Raw genomic sequence first — 19,680 nt, 5'->3', positions numbered from 1 at the left:
TCTCCTTCCCTCTCCTCTCTCTCTTGGAGTTGGTACTCTCTTGACGGTGACGACATGGGAATGTAACGAGGCTAACGACTACACACTCTGTTTCTCCTCGTATCGTCTTGGGATCATCCTCAAAATCTTCTGCAGTTGTTCATGTCCAAGTATGCTTCCGCGAGTGTTTGTGCCCAACACAGAGGATGAATAAGAGTAAAAGAGAGAGGACCCGTCAAATATTTTTTCTTCTTAAGAGGATTAGAAGAAAACCAGATGGTGAGTGTTTACAGAGGAGATTTTGGAGAGAGAAGATGGAGAATAATGAGAAATGATTGTGAATATGGAGAAAAGGTTTTAGAGAGAGACGGTGTTTGTTTGGTTGTCCTAATGGGAGGAGGCAGATGAGAGAGACACAGCAAAGGTGGACCTTTTGGAGAGGGAATGGCCTTGTCCAGTTCTTCATTTTGGGTAAGAGAGAAGATGAACAGGAATAGAGAGAGGGAGAGAGAGACAAAGAAAGAGAGAGCAAGGAGAGAGAGAGAGAGAGAGAAATTATTTTCTTGGGCTCTTGCAAGGTGGCATACATCAAGAGGAAGAAGGGTATTTCCATGTCTTCATTTGAAGCCAACTTTGCCGATTGGTAATCTGCCGTCATCGCATCCCCCATCATCTTGGAATGATTTTTTTCAATGGGCACTTGTAAACAAAGAGAGAAATAAATATTATCTGAATATAGTCGAGCCATGAGTATGTTGCGCATGGTTCTAAAGTTAATTCATTGTGTCCCCCACTTTTTTGTAGAGAGAGTATTGAGAATCTTGAGCTAAGAGAGGAGGGAAGAAGGAGAAAGAAGAGAGAGACGAGACACCAACAATCTTGAATTAGATCGTTGATTAATCCACAAAGATTACAATGAATTGGTTCGTATCTATAGTTATAGAATGATACTAAATATAGTAATGTGTTTGTTTTATTCATAACCATTACGACGAGATAATGACTATATTAAAATGAATAAGGGCCGTTAGATTTAACGTTAGGTATTCTATGTTTAATCCTAGCCGCTGATTTGATCCTACTCTATGTGAAATCCTATAAATAACCCTAGCCATCTATTTCTCATAACAAGTATATTATATGTAGTTTTTAATCTCTAATCTGTTTAAGGTCCCTATTGGCTGGCGCGCTGATGCCCGTGCTGACTGGCGCGGTGATGCCGAGTTGGCACTCCTCAGCACCCCCCATCAAGCTCAGCAGCGAGAGGGAGACGTTAAGCTTGTTTGGAAGGAGCTGAAAATGATCTCGTGGAAGAGCTTTGGTGTGAATGTCCGCTAGTTGTCCATTGTTACCGAGGAACTTGACTTGTAGTGTACGAATAGCAACTTGCTCCCTAACGAAAATGGCAGTCCACCTCTATGTGCTTGGTTCTTGCATGGAAAAATGGATTTGCAGCAAGGTATGTGGCTCTAAGATTATCACACCAGAGAATTGGTGGAGTGGTTGAGCAGAGTTTGAGCTCCTTGAGCAAGGATTGGATCCACAACGTTTCAGCTGCAGCATTTGCAAGTGCTTTGTATTTTGCTTCTGTGCTTGATCTAGCAACTATTTGTTGTTTCTTGGAGCTCCAGAAGACAAGATTTCTTCCGAGAAATACTAAAAACCCACCTATAGATCTTCGATCTTGTTGATCTCCAGCCATGTTTGCATCACTAAAAACATTAAGTGATAAAGGAGAATTCTTATAGAGAAATAATCCATGTAATGCAGTTCCTTTTAAATATCTAAGAAGATGTTTGAGGGATTTCCAATCCTAATTGCTGGAAGAATGCATTTTGTGACAAGCCTTGTTAACTGCAAAGGCAATGTCAGGACGAGTTAGTGTTAGATATTATAAGGAACCAACAATCTTCCTATAAAGTGTATGATCAGGAAGCAAATCTGGAGAAATACATGTTTTTCATTAAGCTACAGGGGTAGAAAATAGTTTACAAGTATACATATTTGAATGTAGCAGTATCTGAGAGAGATATTTTGATTGAGAGAGTATGTATCCTTCTTTAACCTTGGTGAACTCTATGCCTAAAAAATAATGAGTGGATCCTAAATCTTTTATTGAAAAAACTGTTTGAAGCTGTTTAACGAGCAGATTTATTTCATTTGAACATGGAGAGATACAAGTATATCATCAACATATGTGAGAATAAAAATTGGGATTGATGAAAAAGGTTTAAAAAATAAAGAGTTCTGTGTTTTTGAATGAGTGAAATTAAGTTGTGTAAGAAATTGTGTTAGTTTGTATAACCAGGCTCGTGGTGATTGCTTAAGTCCATATATGGATTTTTTAAGACGACAAATATGATTATGATGACTTGGATCTTTGAAACCCATAGGTTGTTCCATATACAAAGTTTCTTTGAGATCCCCATGTTAAAACGCATTACAGACATCTAATTGATGAATTTCCCAGTTCATGTAACAGCAAAAGAAAGTAGTAATTGAATTGTAGTGTGTTTGATAACAAGACTGAAGGTTTCTAAAAAAAATCAATGCCTTCTTGTTGATTATAGCCTTCAGCAAAAAGTCGTGCTTTGTATTTGTCAATTGTACCATCAGGTTTATACTTAGTTCTGTATACCCATTTCCATCCTATGATATGCAAATTTGGATTTGTAGGAACTAACTCCCATGTTTGATTTTGCATTAAAGCATTAAACTCTTCTTTCATAGCTTGCATCCAATGAGGACTCATGGATGCACTTTTGAAAGAATGAGGTTATTTTAAATGTTAGAATAGTTGGTAGAGTCATTGACTTCAGTTGTTGAAATAGTTGATTCAATGGGATGATCCCACAACACCTTTTTCTTGATTAGAGTCTATTTCAGATGAAAATGTGAAGGATTTTTCAAAGAAAATAACATGTCCAGAGATAATAAACTTACCTGAGTGGAGAGACAGGCATCAATATCCAAGGTTCAAGGCAGGGTAACCCAAAAAAAAACAGTTTTTTGATCTTTGCTCGAGTTTATGTTTAGCATGAGGTCTCAAATAGGGGTAACATAAGCAACCAAAAGTTTTAAGTAAATAATAATCAGGTTTAGATTTGAACAATAATTTACAAGGAGATTTACTTTTCAGTATAGGTGTAGTTAAATGATTTATAAGGTACATAGAAGTCACAAGTGCTTCATCCCAAAATGGCTTTGGCATTTTTGCATGATGAAGTAGTGAAAGGGTCGTTTCAATTAAATGCCTATGTTTTACTTCAGCTGTCCCATTTTGTTCAAGGGTGTGTGGGCAAGACACCCTAAGAACAATTCCTTGGGATTTAAAATACTGATGGAGAGATTGATATTCTCCTCCCAACTGTGATTGGAAATATTTAATTTTAGAAGAGAATTGATTTTCTACATGTTTTTGAAAGGTAATATAAGTGTCTAAAAGATCACTTTTCCTTTTGATAGGATAGAGCCATACATATTTACTAAATTCATCTATAAATATCTGTCACATGGTCAAATCCCTAGCTAGGTCTCTTGCTCAAATCTGACGTGTGCCGGACTTAGTGCTCAGAGCAAAACACTGAGCAGCCTTGGTCTCTTGCAGTGAAAGTTTTTGCAATTGCTTAAGATCACATGGAAGGGGTTAAAGGAGATGGTGGGATGCAGCCCCATCAGGGAATAGGGTCATTGCATTCACATCATGGAAGGTTACATTGTAGTTAGAACAATTACATGGGAGAATACGAGGGGTGTTACAATGAACGAGACAAGGCACCTCGCGCCAAGATAGTGTCACCTGTCCCCCTCTAGGCCGCCGCTCTGCGCATGCACTCCTGCTCTGCCTCTACACATATGCAGCCGGGCCGGGCGCCGTGCCCCTGCGGGCGTGGCAATCATACACGCCACCCCTGCCTTGGCACTCACACACACCAACAGCACCCGCGCTGACACCTTCACGCGCAGTCCGCACGACGCCGCCGCATTTGGTGCCTCAAATTGGGCACTACGTGCCCAGCAATACCCGTGGGCACGCCGTGCGCCCCCATGCTGCCTCGGCGCTCTCAATGTGCCACTTGCCTTAGTCTCCTGGTGGGATATCTCCCTACCCCGCACCCCACACACGCAACGCGCACGCTGCCCACGTGGCCACTACGTGGCACCCCGCACAACTCTGCGCGTTGCACCTGTAGCACGCCACCCGGCTTACGCGTCCCGTGCCCGCGCGCAGCGCTTCCTACTCCTGCACGACGCTTGGCACTTGCCCGTAGCATTGGCACCCGGGCGTGGCACGTGGCGCTGGCGCACAACGCTTGGCGCCCGTGCGCTCACGCATATCAGCCAGCGCGCCCAACACGCGCAGACTTCACCTGATCTGTTCCGCCTTAGGCGCGAATGGACACGCACGCCGTCCGTAGTGTACCACCACATGCGGGGCCGATGGCGTGAAAGATCAGGTTTGGTCATCGCTACCCAGAGATGACTCAGTCATTAAGTATTGTGAGTTGCAACGCGAACACCCCCTCCTAATAAGAACACAGGCCTCTGAGCAGGGAATGCCGCCTAGTTAGGGGCCTAACACAAAACTGGAATGCCGCCTATTCACTAATTCATCTAACAATATCACATAGTACAAGAAACCAGAATGAGATAAAACTGGCGCGGGTCCCCATAAATCTGAGTGAACTATTTCAAGACAAGTACTAGAACTATTGCAGGAATCACGATTTATGAATAGAAGGTAGTCCAAATTTTTTAGTAATATTTTTCAGAGTCGAGTTGTGGATGACCAAATCTCAAGTGCCAAGATTCTTCAAATGTCAATGATCTAGTGTAGGCTGCCTTGATGTTTTGTTTTGCCAGGTAGTAGAGCCCACACTTAACTATTCCTCGGAGAAGGATTCTGTGGGTTGCATTGTCCTTCACAAAACAGGAAGACTTATGAAACTCAACAAACACGTTGTTGCCAATAGTTAATTTTTGTATGTATATGATTGTTTCTTAATTTCAGGAACATGAAATATATTTGTCAGAAAGAGTATTTTATCAAATGTTGTAATAGTAGAATTTCCAATAGATAAGATATTCGAACCTGTTCCATTACTGACTTGAAACTGCCTGAACATTGATATGGTTGAGTATCTGGTAGGTTGTTGATGTAAGTGGCTACATGGTGAGTTGCCCCACTATCTGGATACCACCATTGGTTTTCCGCAGAGTATGCTTGTGGTACATATAATGATGTATTTGTTGAGGACAATCTGATGAATTCTTGACATTCTCTAGATCTATGTCCAAATTGAGAACATGCTTGACATCTTGGCTGATATCTTTGGCCTCTTATTATACCTCAATTTTGACCACGACTTTGAAAGTTGTTTATTTGATAGTTGTATGTTCTCGATCCTTGACTAGTGTGCCGATTGTAGGGCTGATAAGTTTGCTTTTGGGCAGAATTGGCCATAAGGAGAAATGCAGTGGATTTCCCTTTATTATCATATATTAAATAATCATCATGTGCCTTTAGATTAGTCGTGATTTGCTCAACCCCCATGTGATCAATATTTGCATTAATACTCATCACAAACTGTGAATACTCTGGGCATCGGCCTCGTAGGGAAGTGTAAATCTTTGTAGGTTCACTTACAGGGTGTTGTATGATCTCTAGAGCTTTTGAGACAGTTCTGATGTGTTTGATGTACTCTTCAATAGTCATCAATCCTTTGACAATATTATGGAATTCCCTGTGCAGCTACACAATTCTTGATTGGCTTCTTCCACCAAGGTATTCTCTAATTTCTCCCATGCTTCTCTTGCAGAGGTAGCATTTGCAATGCATGATAACACAAATTCGGATATTGTGGTGGAGAAAACCCAAGAATTTGCTGGTCAGTTCTCCACCAATTTTTCAAATCTGGATTTTCCATGGTATTGCCATGTTGATCTGAAATAGTTGAGGGAGGTGGAAAGCCATTTATAAAACGAATTAACCATACCCATTCAGGAGAGGAAGAACTATATTTCCCCACATATGGTAATTGTCTGCATTCAGACGAACTGAACTCGTTAATCTGGGAGGAATCAGAATTGGAACTGGCCCGAGATTTGCAGGTGTAGGCCCCATGACCGGCATTACTGCATTCGCTATGCTTCTTGGTGGATACTCTATTGCTAAGGATTCCACAACGAGCTTTCCTTGGGTTAAATATTGAGTTAAATCGTTGATTAATCCACAAAGATTACAATGAATTGGTTCATATTTATAGTTATAGAATGATAGTAAATATAGTAATATGTTTGTTGTAATCACAGCCATTATAACGAGATAACGACTATATTAAAATGAATAAGTACCGTTAGATTTAATGGTTGTATTTCCTAGTCTATGTTTACTATCAATCGAGAGAAGTAGAGGAGACGTGGCGGAAAAAGATAATTTTGGCACCACGGAATGCCGGAAATGTGGTGGGAGTGCAATAGGGACAGCCACCTTTATTTGTGCGTCAACTTCTGGCTTTTATTGAATACTTCTCTTTCGCATATACCTTATCTAGGGGTTTTACATGGACGTAGATGCGAGGAAGGGCATGAGAGAGAGAAATAATAGAAGAAGACGAAGAGAGGGTTGGTATTATTATGGAAGGCAGTCCCCTTCAGACTCCTGTGCCAACCATAAACTGTTGCTAACTTAGGTCAGCAACATTTTGCAAGATATCTTACTCTCTCTCTCACTCTCTCTCTTCAGTCTTACTCTCTCTCTCTCTTCCTCTCCTTCTATCCTAGCCATCGATGGTCAGATCGGATTGGATCATTCGAATCTTGTTTGAAAGATTTGAATGAACAAATGCTGATTCGAACTGATCTGTTCGAATCTTTCTATCGAATAGACCCTTTGTTCGTGTTTGATAGAAAGTTTCGAACGAACAAATTGGTTCCTTCGTGTTCGATCGGCCATTTGTTCAAACTGCTCGAACATGTTCGAACAAATGGCCAGCGGGTGCCACCGACAGCCATCAACTCCCTCTGGCGGTCGCCGGCCGACGCTGGAAATAGCTGGCAGGCGTTGGCACTACTGTTCGGAGCTGGCGGCTGCTAGCTGATGCTAGGCGGTGCTGGCGGTGCTGGTGGTCGTTGGCGGGCGTTGGCAGCTGTTGCCTGGCACTATCGATTGTTGGGTGCCATTGGGCGACGCTAGGCTGCCGCTGGCTGGCGATGGCCGCAGCTGGGCAGCGTTGGCCACTGCTGGGCGCCAATGGCAGCCGCTGGCGCTGTTGGATTCAAACATTCGATTCGATTCGATTTGAACAACGTGTTCAAATCAGATCATATTTGAACATTTGATCCAAACAGGCATCTTGTTCGAACAATCCTATCTGAACAGACGCGCAGATCGTGTTCGGATTGGATCTGAACTGGACAGATCGGTGTTTGGATTCGATTGTTCGAATGCCTGATCCGATCGAGCATTCAAACAATTTGTCCGAATCCCCGATCCCTACTCTATCCCTTTTTTCCTCTCTCTTCCTATCTCGCTCTCTCTGCCTATCCCTCTCTTGATCTTTCTTCCTATCCCGCTCACTCTGTCTATCCCTCTCTTCCTATCCCTCTCTTCCTCTCTCTTCCTATTCCCCCCCTCTCTCTATCCCTCTTTTCCTCTCTCTTCCTATCCCCCCCTCTCTCTCTATCCCTCTTTTTCTCTTCCTTCCCATCCCGCCCTCTCTCTCTATCCCTCTCTTCTGCTCTCTTCCTATCCCGCCCTCTCTCTATCCCTCTCTTCCTCTCTCTCCCAATCTGGCTCTTTTTCTCTCTCTCTCTCTCCTTATTCCCCTATCTATATCACTGACGTAGGACGACTAAGGAATGGATGACTGGAGTACGGGGAATGTTGCGGACGGATGGACACCGATGGATGGGTTGGGTACTGGAGGCATTAAACAGCCCATAAAAATACACACAGTCGGATTCGGACTTTAAAACCGATGAAAAACTGGTGGTGCAGCTCTGACCCTTGTAGAGGGGGGGAGTACTGTCTTCACCCACCGCAACGATGCCTAAGCACCGAAATCAATATCCGAATTCGCGTCACGAAGAAACACTCGAAAGAGAGAGAGGAAATGGGAAATCCAAACCAAATCTAATTCTGACGGCGGTGGAAACTTCTCAAGAAAATATTGGACGGAGAACACTTTCGACACCAAAGAGTTCAGGCGTACCTCGGCACCTATTGCGTGAAGAGGATGCGGGAAATTCTGATCGTGACGAGGCTGGGCGAATCCGGGCGTTGAGCGGCCCACTGGACGAAGGAGTCTGGGCATTCCGGGTGTTGACGCCTTGGTAGCGAGTTGATGTCTTGGTCGCAGATTCAAGCGTAGGGGACTACCCGCACGCGTGGAGCAGCGCGCACGGGCGCTGAGCGCGTGGAGCACTGGAGCGCGCTCGGAGTGCGCACAGCGCTGGCGCGCACGGAGCGCGCGTAGCGCGCGCGGCTCGAAGCGTTGGACGAGGTCGATGACGAATCGTTGGACGGCCTCGACAACGTTGATGGCCGGCGCGCGGCGTATGTGGGCGACCGTGCGCGCGGCGAGCACTTGGGGCCGGGGCGCGGCATGCGCGGGCGGCCGTAAGCGCTGCGAGCGCTGGGGCTGACGCGCGGCAGCGCGAGCGGCCGCGAGCGCTGCAAGCGTTGGGGTTGGCGCGCGGCGTGTGTGGAGGCCGTGTGTGCGGCGAGGGTTGTCGGCCAGCGCTCGGCGTGCGCGGGCGGCTGCAAGGGGCTGGGGGAAGAGAGAGAGAGAGAGAGAGAGAGAGAGAGAGAGAGAGAGAGAGAGAGAGAGAGAGAGAGAGAGAGAGAGAGAGAGAGAAAGGGAGGGGAAAAGGGGGGAAGGCCGGCGACGCAATGCGGCGGCGGTGGCGACGGCGACGGCGGTGCTAGGGTTGACGGAGGATAGGGAGGCTGGGCAGTCCTCCAAGAAGAGTTAAACAAAAACTCGATTCTTGAATAATGACTGCCTAAGTGTTTCCTGAAAACAATGGCCTATATATACAGGCCTTGGAGGAAAGAGAAAATGACGAGAAATTAGAGAAGAGAAATTAAAGACGTGCTTCATGTCACGCCAAAGGACAGTTGTTGATCTGCCTCTGGCGACGTGTCATTACGCGCGTAGGGACGTGCGCTGGTGGAGACGTGCGTGACGACGGTTGCGGCGTGTCCGAGGCGGAGGCGTTGACTTTGGTTGACTTCGCCGTTGAGTCTGTAGTGGGAGTGCTGACTTCGGTTGACCGTATCGATGCGTCCGATGGTGATGTGTTGGCGTTCTCGCCATCAATCACTCTCTCTCTCTTCCTACCATTTATCTTATCCCGTCTCTCTCTCCCTATCACTCTCTTTCTCTCTCTCTCTCTCTCTCCTTATTCAGCTCGCTCTCTCTCTCTCTTCCTACCCTTTATCTTCTCCTCTCTATCTCTCTCGCTATCCCTTTCTTCTTCATCACTCTCTATCCCTCTCACTTTCTATTCCCCTCTCTTTCTCTCTCACACCCACTCTCTCATCTCTTATTTTCTTGCTCAAAACTAATTTTATTTTTTCATGCTCTCAAATAATTAGGTCAATGATAGCGAAAACAAAAGAGAGCAGAAATATGATAAAAATAGCGTTTTTCCTTAACCATACATCTGTTGTAAGATAAGCTTTCTCTAGGGACGGCAACACCTCTTTATAGATATAAAAATGTTTGTGTTTAAAGTTTGGTTAGGAAATAATAATAGTTGTTCATGATATTTGCAAAGCTTTAAATCGAATATTTATTTTTAAAAAATATTGCAGCCTAATAAATAAGCACAAACATCTTTTTTCATTACACACTAAATTGTTATGTCAAAAGTTATCTCTGAAAAATAACTTATGACAGCATAGCAGTAGTAATCTTCCTTGTCTATAATAAAAAATGTTAATGTTCAGTTTTTCTTTCAGAAATAAAATAATTTCTCCTGTTTAATTATAAAAAATATTCCAGCCTAACAAAGAAACACAAACATCTCTGCTTTTATGAAACATCTATTTTGTTATGAAGTTTATATTTGAAAATACTTTATTACAGTAAAGAAATAGAGATCTTCTATGTTTTAAATTATATTTGCACATGTTAATCATTATGATTAGAAATATAAAACTCTCTTAAAACTTTCAGTGGCATTCATTAGCTATTGAATGAACTCAGCACATCAAAATTCCATTTTTCCTACCATCTGAATTAATTGATGTAATAACGCGGCTATACATAAAAACTCTTCATATGTTCCAAAACTTATATTCAAACAAATATATTTCTGGATAGTGATTCTTCTTGATGAAATGATAAATAGCGGGAAGGAAAATTTCCACTGTAATTTCCGCCATTCTCGTACTTGTGTTCCGCGGCGAGATCTGCCGAGGAATTTTCCGTCTGCGAAATCCGCAAGGTTTGCAGTTCTCTACTTTCTCATAGATTAGTCGTGCAATGTCTCCGAGTTCCTCAGTTTTTTTCCCATGCGATTGCTGTCAGCGTCCTCCTTCATCGATTGATTTCCTAAATCGAAGCCATTGCCCTATTCGGAGCTTATTTCGAGAAAATTCATGGATGATACCGAATTCCGATCTATGTTTTCCTAGTCTATCATTCGGCGGATGTCTTACCTAGGGATGATGCCTGTGGTTTAATCAACATTGTTCGTCTTTGTGATAACTGTCGGTTTTGTGCAGAAATGTCTTCTTTATTCTCGAAGAGCAATCTATTTTCCAGCTTGCGGGGAATTCCTCAACAGGTTTACATCTTTCTTTGGCCTATAGGTGTGCGTTTAGGGGTCTTTTCATCTTCTGAAATCTCAACTGTTCTTGATGTTCTATTTTAGGGGCCTTTGCCGGTGGAACTCTTCTCTCGTCGCGGGTTCCATGTAGAGCCAGGAGCAAGAGAAAAAGCGGTGAGTTTCTGATCTGCTTCCGAGCAGAATGTTCGAAGAAAAATTCCTTAAAGTTTCCAAAATATGATTAGAGAAATTCAACATAATTTCCAAGAATGCCGAGTCCGTAGTATTGCTTATGGAAAGTATACAGTAAGAGAAAATGCGAGAGATAGAATTTAGTGACAGAGAGAAGATGAGTGATGGTGAGATGCGTCAAGATGGATTCGCCTACCTCTGAGCTGGAGAATCTCCGATTTCTAGTTTGATGTCGTTGCAGCAAAAGCTTCAAGAATGTTCCGATTTTCACCTCTTCCCTGTTAGAATTGAATAGTGTGAAAATTATACCGGTTCCTTCTTCGTGACCAAACGAAAACTTATTCAACCTATGTAAATTTCGGTTGAGAGAATGGTAATACGTCGGTTTCAACTCATATCACCGATTTTATAATCAACTCATTGGATTCTTCCACAGGAAAATGGTGTCATTCTTTGCGTTGAGAATGGAGATCATACTATCATTTCTGTTATTTTCAGGCTGTTTTATTTTTCTTCAATTAACTAAGGTATCAATGCAATTTTATACTTTAAAAAAGTTCTGATTTCAGTTGTCCCTGCATACCCATATGGTGAAAATTTTAATCTTTGGATAGTGAAATGTCCTGAGAATGCGTTCATAATCAAGTTGTTACAATTCTTTTAAAGGAAAAATGCTGTCTTTTTCTAAGAGTGGGATCAGCTATGTGTCCTTTCTCAGTTTCAGGCTGTCTTATTGTTCTTCAATTAAGTTTATCTTACTTATCATTTTGATATTAATACAGGTTTATTCTCTTTATAGGTTTCCTTTGCACATTTATAAAATGAGGATTTTAACTTTTTGGGTCATGAAATGTTCTGAGAACCGGTTTAACATATAGTCGGAGGATTTATTTTAGAGGAAATGCGACCTTGTTTTAAGAATGGTGATCAAGATGGTATCATTCATCGTTTTTAGGCTGTTCATTTATCATAGAAACCAATAAACTTTTCCAAATGAGTAAAGCTTTCATATAATTTTGATGTCCGTTTAATATTAGATCTGTTTTGCAACTTCTTGTTCTCGTAGCATTGAAGTTTTAAAATTTCGGGTCATGCAGTGTCGTGGGAACCAGTTCAAAATTTAATCGCTGGATTTCTGTTTAAGAAAAATGCTGTCTTACTTTAAGAAAGGCTCGGGAGTTTGTCACTTATCTTTTTTTCAAACGAGTCTATCATTCATATCAATTTAATAGCGATATATTTTCACTTTTTCACAAGAAGTTCTTGATTAACTTTTTCTTCAAAAAAAATATCATGGAATCTTGATGTATTAATCTTTGCCCGTTATGACATACCTGAATCTTTTTCTTAACTTGGGGCTTGCGATGAGATGGAATAAGCTTTGCTTTCATTCTCAGCTTTTAGAAGACGACCCTGCTCTGAGGAAGTTCAAGTCGCACAAGAAATCTGTTGTGCGGGCAAAAAAAATTGGAGATGCACTAATCATTCTCGTTGTTGCTGGTAAGACAAATTTGTTGAACTCTTTATTAGTACGGATGCATTGTTCTATTTTTTCTTCAAAAAGATGATAGTTTGTGTTTAATAGAATCAATGCCAAATATCTGAAAGAAGACAATATTCCCATCTGTCATTGTTGATGTAACCATTAGTTTTGGATTGTTGTTTGTGGGGGTCTTGGATTGAAAGATTAACTGGGCCGAAGTTGTAGGCTAAGAAGACCTAAGGAAACCTAAACTTGTTGGTGGGCAGGTTTTTCTTGTTGAATTTCTGTCTTATCGACTAGAAATGCTTTTAATATTTGTGGGTTCAGTGCCGTTGACTCACCATGGTGCATGTATAACCTCTGTGAAAATTCATGCAGTTTATGCACGAAAATTTCTTGCATATGCTAAAAATGTAGCGATAAAAACTAACTATACTCCGCATCGACCACGGACCCCCGTCTTTAAGATATTGTTTTTTGGAAGAAACATCTCAAACAAATATATATTTCTGCGAAAGAAAACAACTTCGTGAGACCCACTGAAGCTGTTTATTAATTTGTTTCTTCGGAAAGCTTGAGAGCTGTTTCCATCCCTGTCAAAGGGAAGCCCCCAACCACCTTTAAAATACATTATAATGCTGGATTTAGCTTTGCCCCTGTTTATAGTTGACTTTTTTATCGGGGGAACCTGGGGTAGGTTTCTGTGAAGTGTGATCTTGTAAGAATGAAGAAAGAGAGAGAAGGAACACTGGTTACAGGCTTAGATTGGCATCCAAACCCTTTTGAGGGAATCTCCCAGCCGATTCAACTACTCCAAGAGCAAGAGTTGGAAACAATTACCCCTGGCAGGGGTCAGGAGACCCTAACTTTTTCAATAATTGGCTCCTGAATTCTATTAGATACCAAAACCAAACCAACTCTAGCACTACACTTGGTCAGAAGTTTGTGAAGTACTCAACAAGTCTTCTTCACTTGGATTTTGACGGACAGCTAATCACAGAGAATGATTCCCCCTCCCGATAACTTTCGCCACATAAGAGAATCCCTCATCGCCCAGCCACTTACAGCCTCGCCCAAGAGTTGTGTCCCTACATTCAAATGCCCCCGTCTGCTGGAGTCCTCCTTCTCCCCCTGATGCTGTCCTTATTGTGTACCTTAGTCAGCCTGCCTAGCCTTTACGCACATCATGCACCACAAGCTGCTGCACAACCCCATCAGGTTTTGCATTATAATGTATTGGTATAATGTGAATAATCACTCGTGCTAGAAAGATGTCCCAAGATATCATTTGCATGTTGTTGACGACCACTTCGAGAACATCTTTTTTACTGCCGAAAATTCATCATTAGGAGTAGGTTCTGGATTAAAGTCCTATGGCGTACTTATGGGCGGAAGGAGAAAAATCAACAAGTAGGATGCAGACCATGAGGGAGTGAAACACACCCATGCAGTAGTGCAAGAACGGCAGTTGTGAGCCATTGTGGTTGGCTCTCTCCCGTGAGAAATTAATTTTATATCTGATACATGGTTGGCCATGTATCAGATATTAAACTGATAAGAACCGATACTACACTTGATCTTAGGCAAAAGGCTGAAAAAGGATCTTTTGTATGCCTCTCTAAGACATTCATTGTAGATGGGAATAGCTGTATTTTGTATTGAGATCTAGAATCTATAGTTGCATCTGGCTTTGATTTCCAATAACTGCTTTATCCATTAAGTTCTTGGCTACCTTCTTATTCTTTTCCTTTCTGCTACCGTGCCACTTGTCATAGGCTCTTGTCGGAGACCATGAGTTTTATGTTTCACTTTTTGTATCACGTCAGCTGTAATTGCACTTAATCACGTTGGGTTGGATGGACATCCGCGCCATGTTCTTATGCATTTATCATTCATGATACGCCAAAGAAGTTTTTTCAAAAAAAAAAGATACGCCAAAGAACCTATGTCAACTCGTTTGAAATCAAATTAAAAAAAATCCCTGTTTACATCTGAAATTTCTGGTAATTAAATCATAGTTTCTGGAAATTTATGCTTCTAGAATTCTTACGCTAGTAGCTACGACATGCAATACCATGTTCTTATTATGCATTGTGTTTTCTGTCATATGCCAGACAAGTACTTAAAAATGTTGATTCACTTCGAATAAAATGAAGAAACCTTTCCATTCTTCTCTGAAATTTGGAAAATTAAGATTGTTCTATGCTTCAGCATGCAGCTACGAGATCTACTACAAAGCTATGGAGAAGAGGGCAAAATTCGACCAAGTCAGTGACACCAAGAACACTTGACTCGCTTTCTCTTGGTAATGTTTCTGAATAAGTTGCAGTTTCAATCTTTAGTGTGAGCTTCTGCATGGTCTTCTTTTTTGCTTGTTCATAATCATACTACCGAACCTGAATCCTCATGTTTGTTCATTTCAGTTGTCTGTAGTTTTTTCCCCTCTTTACTGAAATGAACAAAGGAGAGCAATGGATCACGGTCCATCCAATAATATCTTTATCATTCACATCCACTTTTCTCTGTTCTTTTCTCCATTTATTTAAATATAGGAAAATTCAGCATTTTTTTGTCAAAACAAAGACCGAATTCCGCTCGCTTAGAATCTCCACTAAAGCCCTGCGCACTCGCTGCCGCCCAGATCCAATCCTTAATTCTGAAAAAAAAACCATCGTCCGAGTGTCTGGAATGGGACAGGACACGAGGTGAAGCACGCCTGCTCCATCCATCAAATTCTACTTCTTTTCTTGCTAGGAATTCTCAGGTTTCTCTCAGGGACATGTTCTTTGCCTGTATAACTGACAGAAGATCCCGGAATGATGAACAAGTAGAATATAGCGAAAATAAAAGGTAACAAGTAGGATCATCTGGAGTCTAATAGGGAAGATTTGCAATAAACATCTAACTGCCAGTCATGTGTGATCTTGGTTTATTTCTCGTTATTCCTGCGATTACTTCCATGTATAAAGATGTGGGTTGGAGCTGTAGGAAGAGATAATTTAATTAATTGTAGTATTAGGCTGGAATGTGTCTATAATTTCCTCCAAGCTCTTAGATGGAATTTGTGGTGAAGGGGTTCAGTTTGATTCTTAAGATGCAAGTTTTCAGTTATACATTAGTATGTCAACTGTTCAGTAATGACAGGGTAATGGCATTACTTCTGATTGAAGTTATGTTTGCAATAATTAAAATATGATTTGATTAACGCTCGGAGATAATGTGTTAAATTTTGTTTTAACAACGCTGAAGTTTTGTGATCAAGAGAATACACCTAAACTTGTGCAATCTTCTGAAAACAGAATGAATCTTGGGGAACAATTCCTCGAGGCATGTTTCTTATTGTAATTTTTCATCATTAGAAGACATTGAAGGAGAGTGTATCATGATAATTATAGAATGTTCACAAACTCAAAACTAGAGTAATATTATCATTGTTGTTTTTTAGTTTAACCATTAATTTTGTGAAACTGATACTCATGTAATTACTTCTAGCTAGTGATGAGTAAAGGTTGTCTCGACAGGAAACAATAGTTAGAGATTTTTGTTCTTCAAATGGTCATGAAAGAAGGATGAGATCTATTAAATTGTAGATAATGATACAAAGTAAATGGTGAGGTTAGAAGATGATATTTATTATTTAATAAGAACACAATCAATATTAATATGAGTAGTACATAGTATGATGTGAACCTAGATGGTGAAAGTTGGGACGGGGGTAAGATGGATGAATATGTGAAGAAGTAACGACGGAGTGAGAAGATGATTAAAGTAAAAGGAATGAAAATATGTCTAAATCAGGGTTTGCTATTTCGGTGAAGATGAGATGAAATGCAGAACCAGAGATGACGAGGTGAGAGGCGATAATATTGGAAGAAATTACATCTGAAAAGGAGTTTGATCTAACCCAATAAATCTGATGGAGACAATAATGTATGACGAGAGAACTTGCGGTGGGTCCTTACATTCTGTGAGGACCTTGGCATTTTGCTGATGAAGACAAGCCTCCCCTTTTACCTATTTTCCCTCTCCAAGCACTCAAGACATAGAGAAACACTTGATGGATCTTCAAAGCCTCACATTAATTTGATTATCCTATTAAGGCAAGAAGTGTGTTGAAAAATATAGTCTAAAAAAATCAGTACCTCATCTCATAGATACAACCACATGGATGGATATTTGAGAGAAAGAAAAGCTGGCTTCTGAATTCCAGCTTGAGCGACTTTCCTGATCAACAAATATCAAGCCCTGCAATTTGATTAATCTTGGCTGTTGATTTCAAGACAATATGCATTTAGGGTATTGTAATGATTGGCCCAGATTTAAAGTGTCATTCTTGATGGATAGCCAACAATGCACCATATGTTGAATGACAACACATGGCACAGGGGGATATTTAGACCCAAAAATGTTCCATGATTCTTAAAAATTAGATATAATCCAAAAACATTATATAATATATTTTCATGTAGCTTACACTCATAATAAATGAAACAAGGGCTTGCTGATATTCCTCATCCCTAAATTTCAGTTTTGAATATCTCATATCTCCTAGTTTTGTGTAGGGCTCTTGATTTACTTCAAGACCTTACTATTTCTAAAGAAAAAGTTGAAATATAAAAATTAAAATCCAAGAATAATGATAAATCAGAACACAAGGGAAGATAGTTTTTCTCTTCCCAGTTTTATCAGCTACTTTTTCCTACTTATGTGACATCTTACTTTTATATCTACTTTCACATTTTTTGGCCCTTTAGTCAATTTTTGTGAACTCAGATGATGGTTAAGATGGAACTTTGACTGATAACCAACTATCCCTTGTCAGACCGATTACACTAAAGTCTTAGTGGGCTTGCACATGAGTCTAGGCAGTCGACTATTCCAAATGCAATTCTACCTGTTCACCCCTGAGGACCACTCCTTTCAAGCAGTTCGATGGTTTTATCTGTTGAGATATTGATAACAGTTGCACCATTTACATGCAAACAATATGGATATTTAATGTGCCTTTATATGGGTTTGGTCCATGGACTATTCATACATCTAGTAGGCTCGGGTCCCCACCTAAATGGATGTAAACTGACCCATTTTATTCTCATCCATCGTCCATTTTTTCTTCAATGAATTATTAATGTCCTGCATACCATTAAAATAAATATTTTACCTTTACCAATTCAAAAGAAGGTTAATCAGATTAACCCCTACGTTCAATGATACCAAATAAATGAGGAATGAGAAGAAACTATTAATGAAGAAGAAAGATGAATAAAGGGAAGCATAACCAATAAAAATATTGAACTCATGTCTTAAACACTGCATTTAACATTTTAGTATTGCTTCGTAAATACTCATTATTCTGTCACAGTTACCCAGATGGATCCACTTGGTCCTCAACATATTTGATCTCCTCATCTTCTACCTGATCAACAATGCTAGAGAAATGAAAAAATATTAGCACTATTGTAGTTACAAAGGAATGGGACGGCACTAATGAAGCAACGAAGAGGAAAGGAGGGGAGGGTGATATTACTGTTAGGTTATGGTGCCTCGATCGAATGATAGAATACACTGTTCTATGTAATGGAAGCACTGATCGATTATAAATTGATCTCTAAAACATGACACATCACATTTAAATTGTGGGAGAAATTGTTCCACCCTTGACTTGCTCCATTTGAGATTTTTCTAAAGCCTTTCATGTTCCCGATTAAGTTGCTCTTGGATCTCCACTTCTTCTTCTCCAACTCTCCTTGAAATCCATGTAGTCCTCAGCATGAAGATTCTCTTATTGGGTACGTGAAGAAAGCTCCGAAGAAAGAATTCGGGGGGGTGGGGGGGCCGCCCAGCTCTGGATGGGCTGGGTGCGTAAGTTGGGTCTCCCTTCCCCTATTTATACTAAAGTTTTTTCATAAAAATCCATTGAGTTAAATATATTCACTTATGCCCCTATGATCTTATGCATGTAACCCTCTAGGGCCATATATCATTCTAGTGTATAACTTTAGAAGCCCAATAATACTTATTAACCAACCTTATTAATTAACTATATTAACATATAGATTAATTAATGAAATATCAATTTAACCCAATTAATAGGTTATGTTTCTAGCCCGTGGGATACCAACCTACACCTTGTGTTCTATAAGATACCAAGTTGTATTTTAACTGTCTCATGGATCCATTACCATCATCGGTTACTATATATGTATAATCCTACATCTGCATGAGACTCTCGAACAACTTAAGGTATGGTTGATAGTTAAACCCTAATCCATCATTCAATTAGTACTAATGTGTAATGGGGGTCATTTGAGAACACATTTTCCAATATCTTCAGTACCCTACCAGGGATTTAGCTTTATCGTGTTCCTTGAGTCAATCTCCTCTTATACTGAGGGCGGATGATCCTGTCTTGACCATTCAACATCTCCCTCTTAACTTGATTGAATCCCATAGTTAGAGACTCATAAGTCATAGTCATCATAGTTGTCCATTCACGAGATGTCCTTGTTTTCTCACATCAATAGATCACTGATACAACTGTAACTTGAATTAACCTGATTGCCATTTTGGTATAATACCATTAAGGGGTTCATACGTATCATTTAAGTGAACTATTTCTCCAGAGAGAACCCACGATCTATCTTTAGCGTTTCCACACTAACGGCCACATGATCAACTATACTTATCATATAAGTACGATCTGACAGTGCTATTCTATTCAGATAATTTAATACACAGTTTTAGTATCAATCAAATAGGAATATTTAAAATACATGTTAAAAGACTACTAATCACTGTATTATGATCTTATCATAATTCACTAGATCATTGCACGTATTCATGAACTTTATGATGAACATCACATATGAATAATAATGAATACATATTTCATTAAATGACTTAAATAAAAACATTGTGTTGTGATTGGTTTGAAAGCCACATAATATCCATCAGTTATTAAGTACAAAAATTTTCTTTTGTTATGATTATCATATATTTTAGGTTTGTCATTTGATGCCCAATAAACCTTATTGTGAACCTATATGTCCATGTATCAATGTAGTTTAGGAATCCAAAAGCCGAATAACTCTATGTTTTATAACCTAGCTAATAAAAATTATAAATCATTTTTATGATTTACTCATTCTAAATTTTAACCTTATTAATCAGTCAGACATATATTATGGCAGTCAATAAAATCACACTTGTATATCACGTTAGTTCACTATTGTTATAGTGAAATGTTT

At 40.2% G+C, this 19,680-nt stretch overlaps 1 protein-coding gene and 1 pseudogene across 2 annotated transcripts; one reads left to right on the top strand and one right to left on the bottom strand.

Annotated features, from left to right (window-relative positions):
• The first annotated feature begins 10,290 nt into the window (after positions 1-10,290).
• On the top strand, positions 10,291-14,948 carry LOC144707980 (succinate dehydrogenase subunit 7B, mitochondrial-like). 2 transcript variants are annotated; one of them, XM_078581268.1, is made up of 5 exons: positions 10,291-10,434; positions 10,715-10,776; positions 10,864-10,932; positions 12,348-12,450; positions 14,645-14,948. In XM_078581268.1, the coding sequence occupies exons 2-5, from the start codon at positions 10,717-10,719 to the stop codon at positions 14,722-14,724; spliced, it is 312 nt and encodes a 103-aa protein (XP_078437394.1). In that variant the 5' UTR covers positions 10,291-10,434; positions 10,715-10,716; the 3' UTR covers positions 14,725-14,948. The 2 variants fall into 2 exon arrangements, with proteins under 2 accessions (XP_078437394.1, XP_078437395.1); XM_078581269.1 differs by lacking the exon at positions 10,291-10,434 and adding an exon at positions 11,387-11,477.
• On the bottom strand, positions 13,861-14,036 carry LOC144708179 (U2 spliceosomal RNA; annotated as a pseudogene).
• Positions 14,949-19,680: the final 4,732 nt, after the last annotated feature.

Source organism: Wolffia australiana, chromosome 9 (assembly GCF_029677425.1).
Source record: "Wolffia australiana isolate 7733 chromosome 9, ASM2967742v1".
Taxonomy (NCBI): domain Eukaryota; kingdom Viridiplantae; phylum Streptophyta; class Magnoliopsida; order Alismatales; family Araceae; genus Wolffia; species Wolffia australiana.
This window is presented reverse-complemented; position numbering and strand designations above follow the sequence as displayed.

What these genes read in the sequence shown, in the direction of transcription:
- LOC144707980 (XM_078581268.1), top strand. Translation starts at nt 10,717, where the DNA reads ATGTCTTCTTTATTCTCGAAGAGCAATCTATTTTCCAGCTTGCGGGGA. An exon ending in CAGGAGCAAGAGAAAAAGCG is followed by an intron (nt 10,933 to 12,347) that starts GTGAGTTTCTGA and finishes TTTCATTCTCAG; the next exon opens with CTTTTAGAAGACGACCCTGC. An exon ending in AATCATTCTCGTTGTTGCTG is followed by an intron (nt 12,451 to 14,644) that starts GTAAGACAAATT and finishes TCTATGCTTCAG; the next exon opens with CATGCAGCTACGAGATCTAC.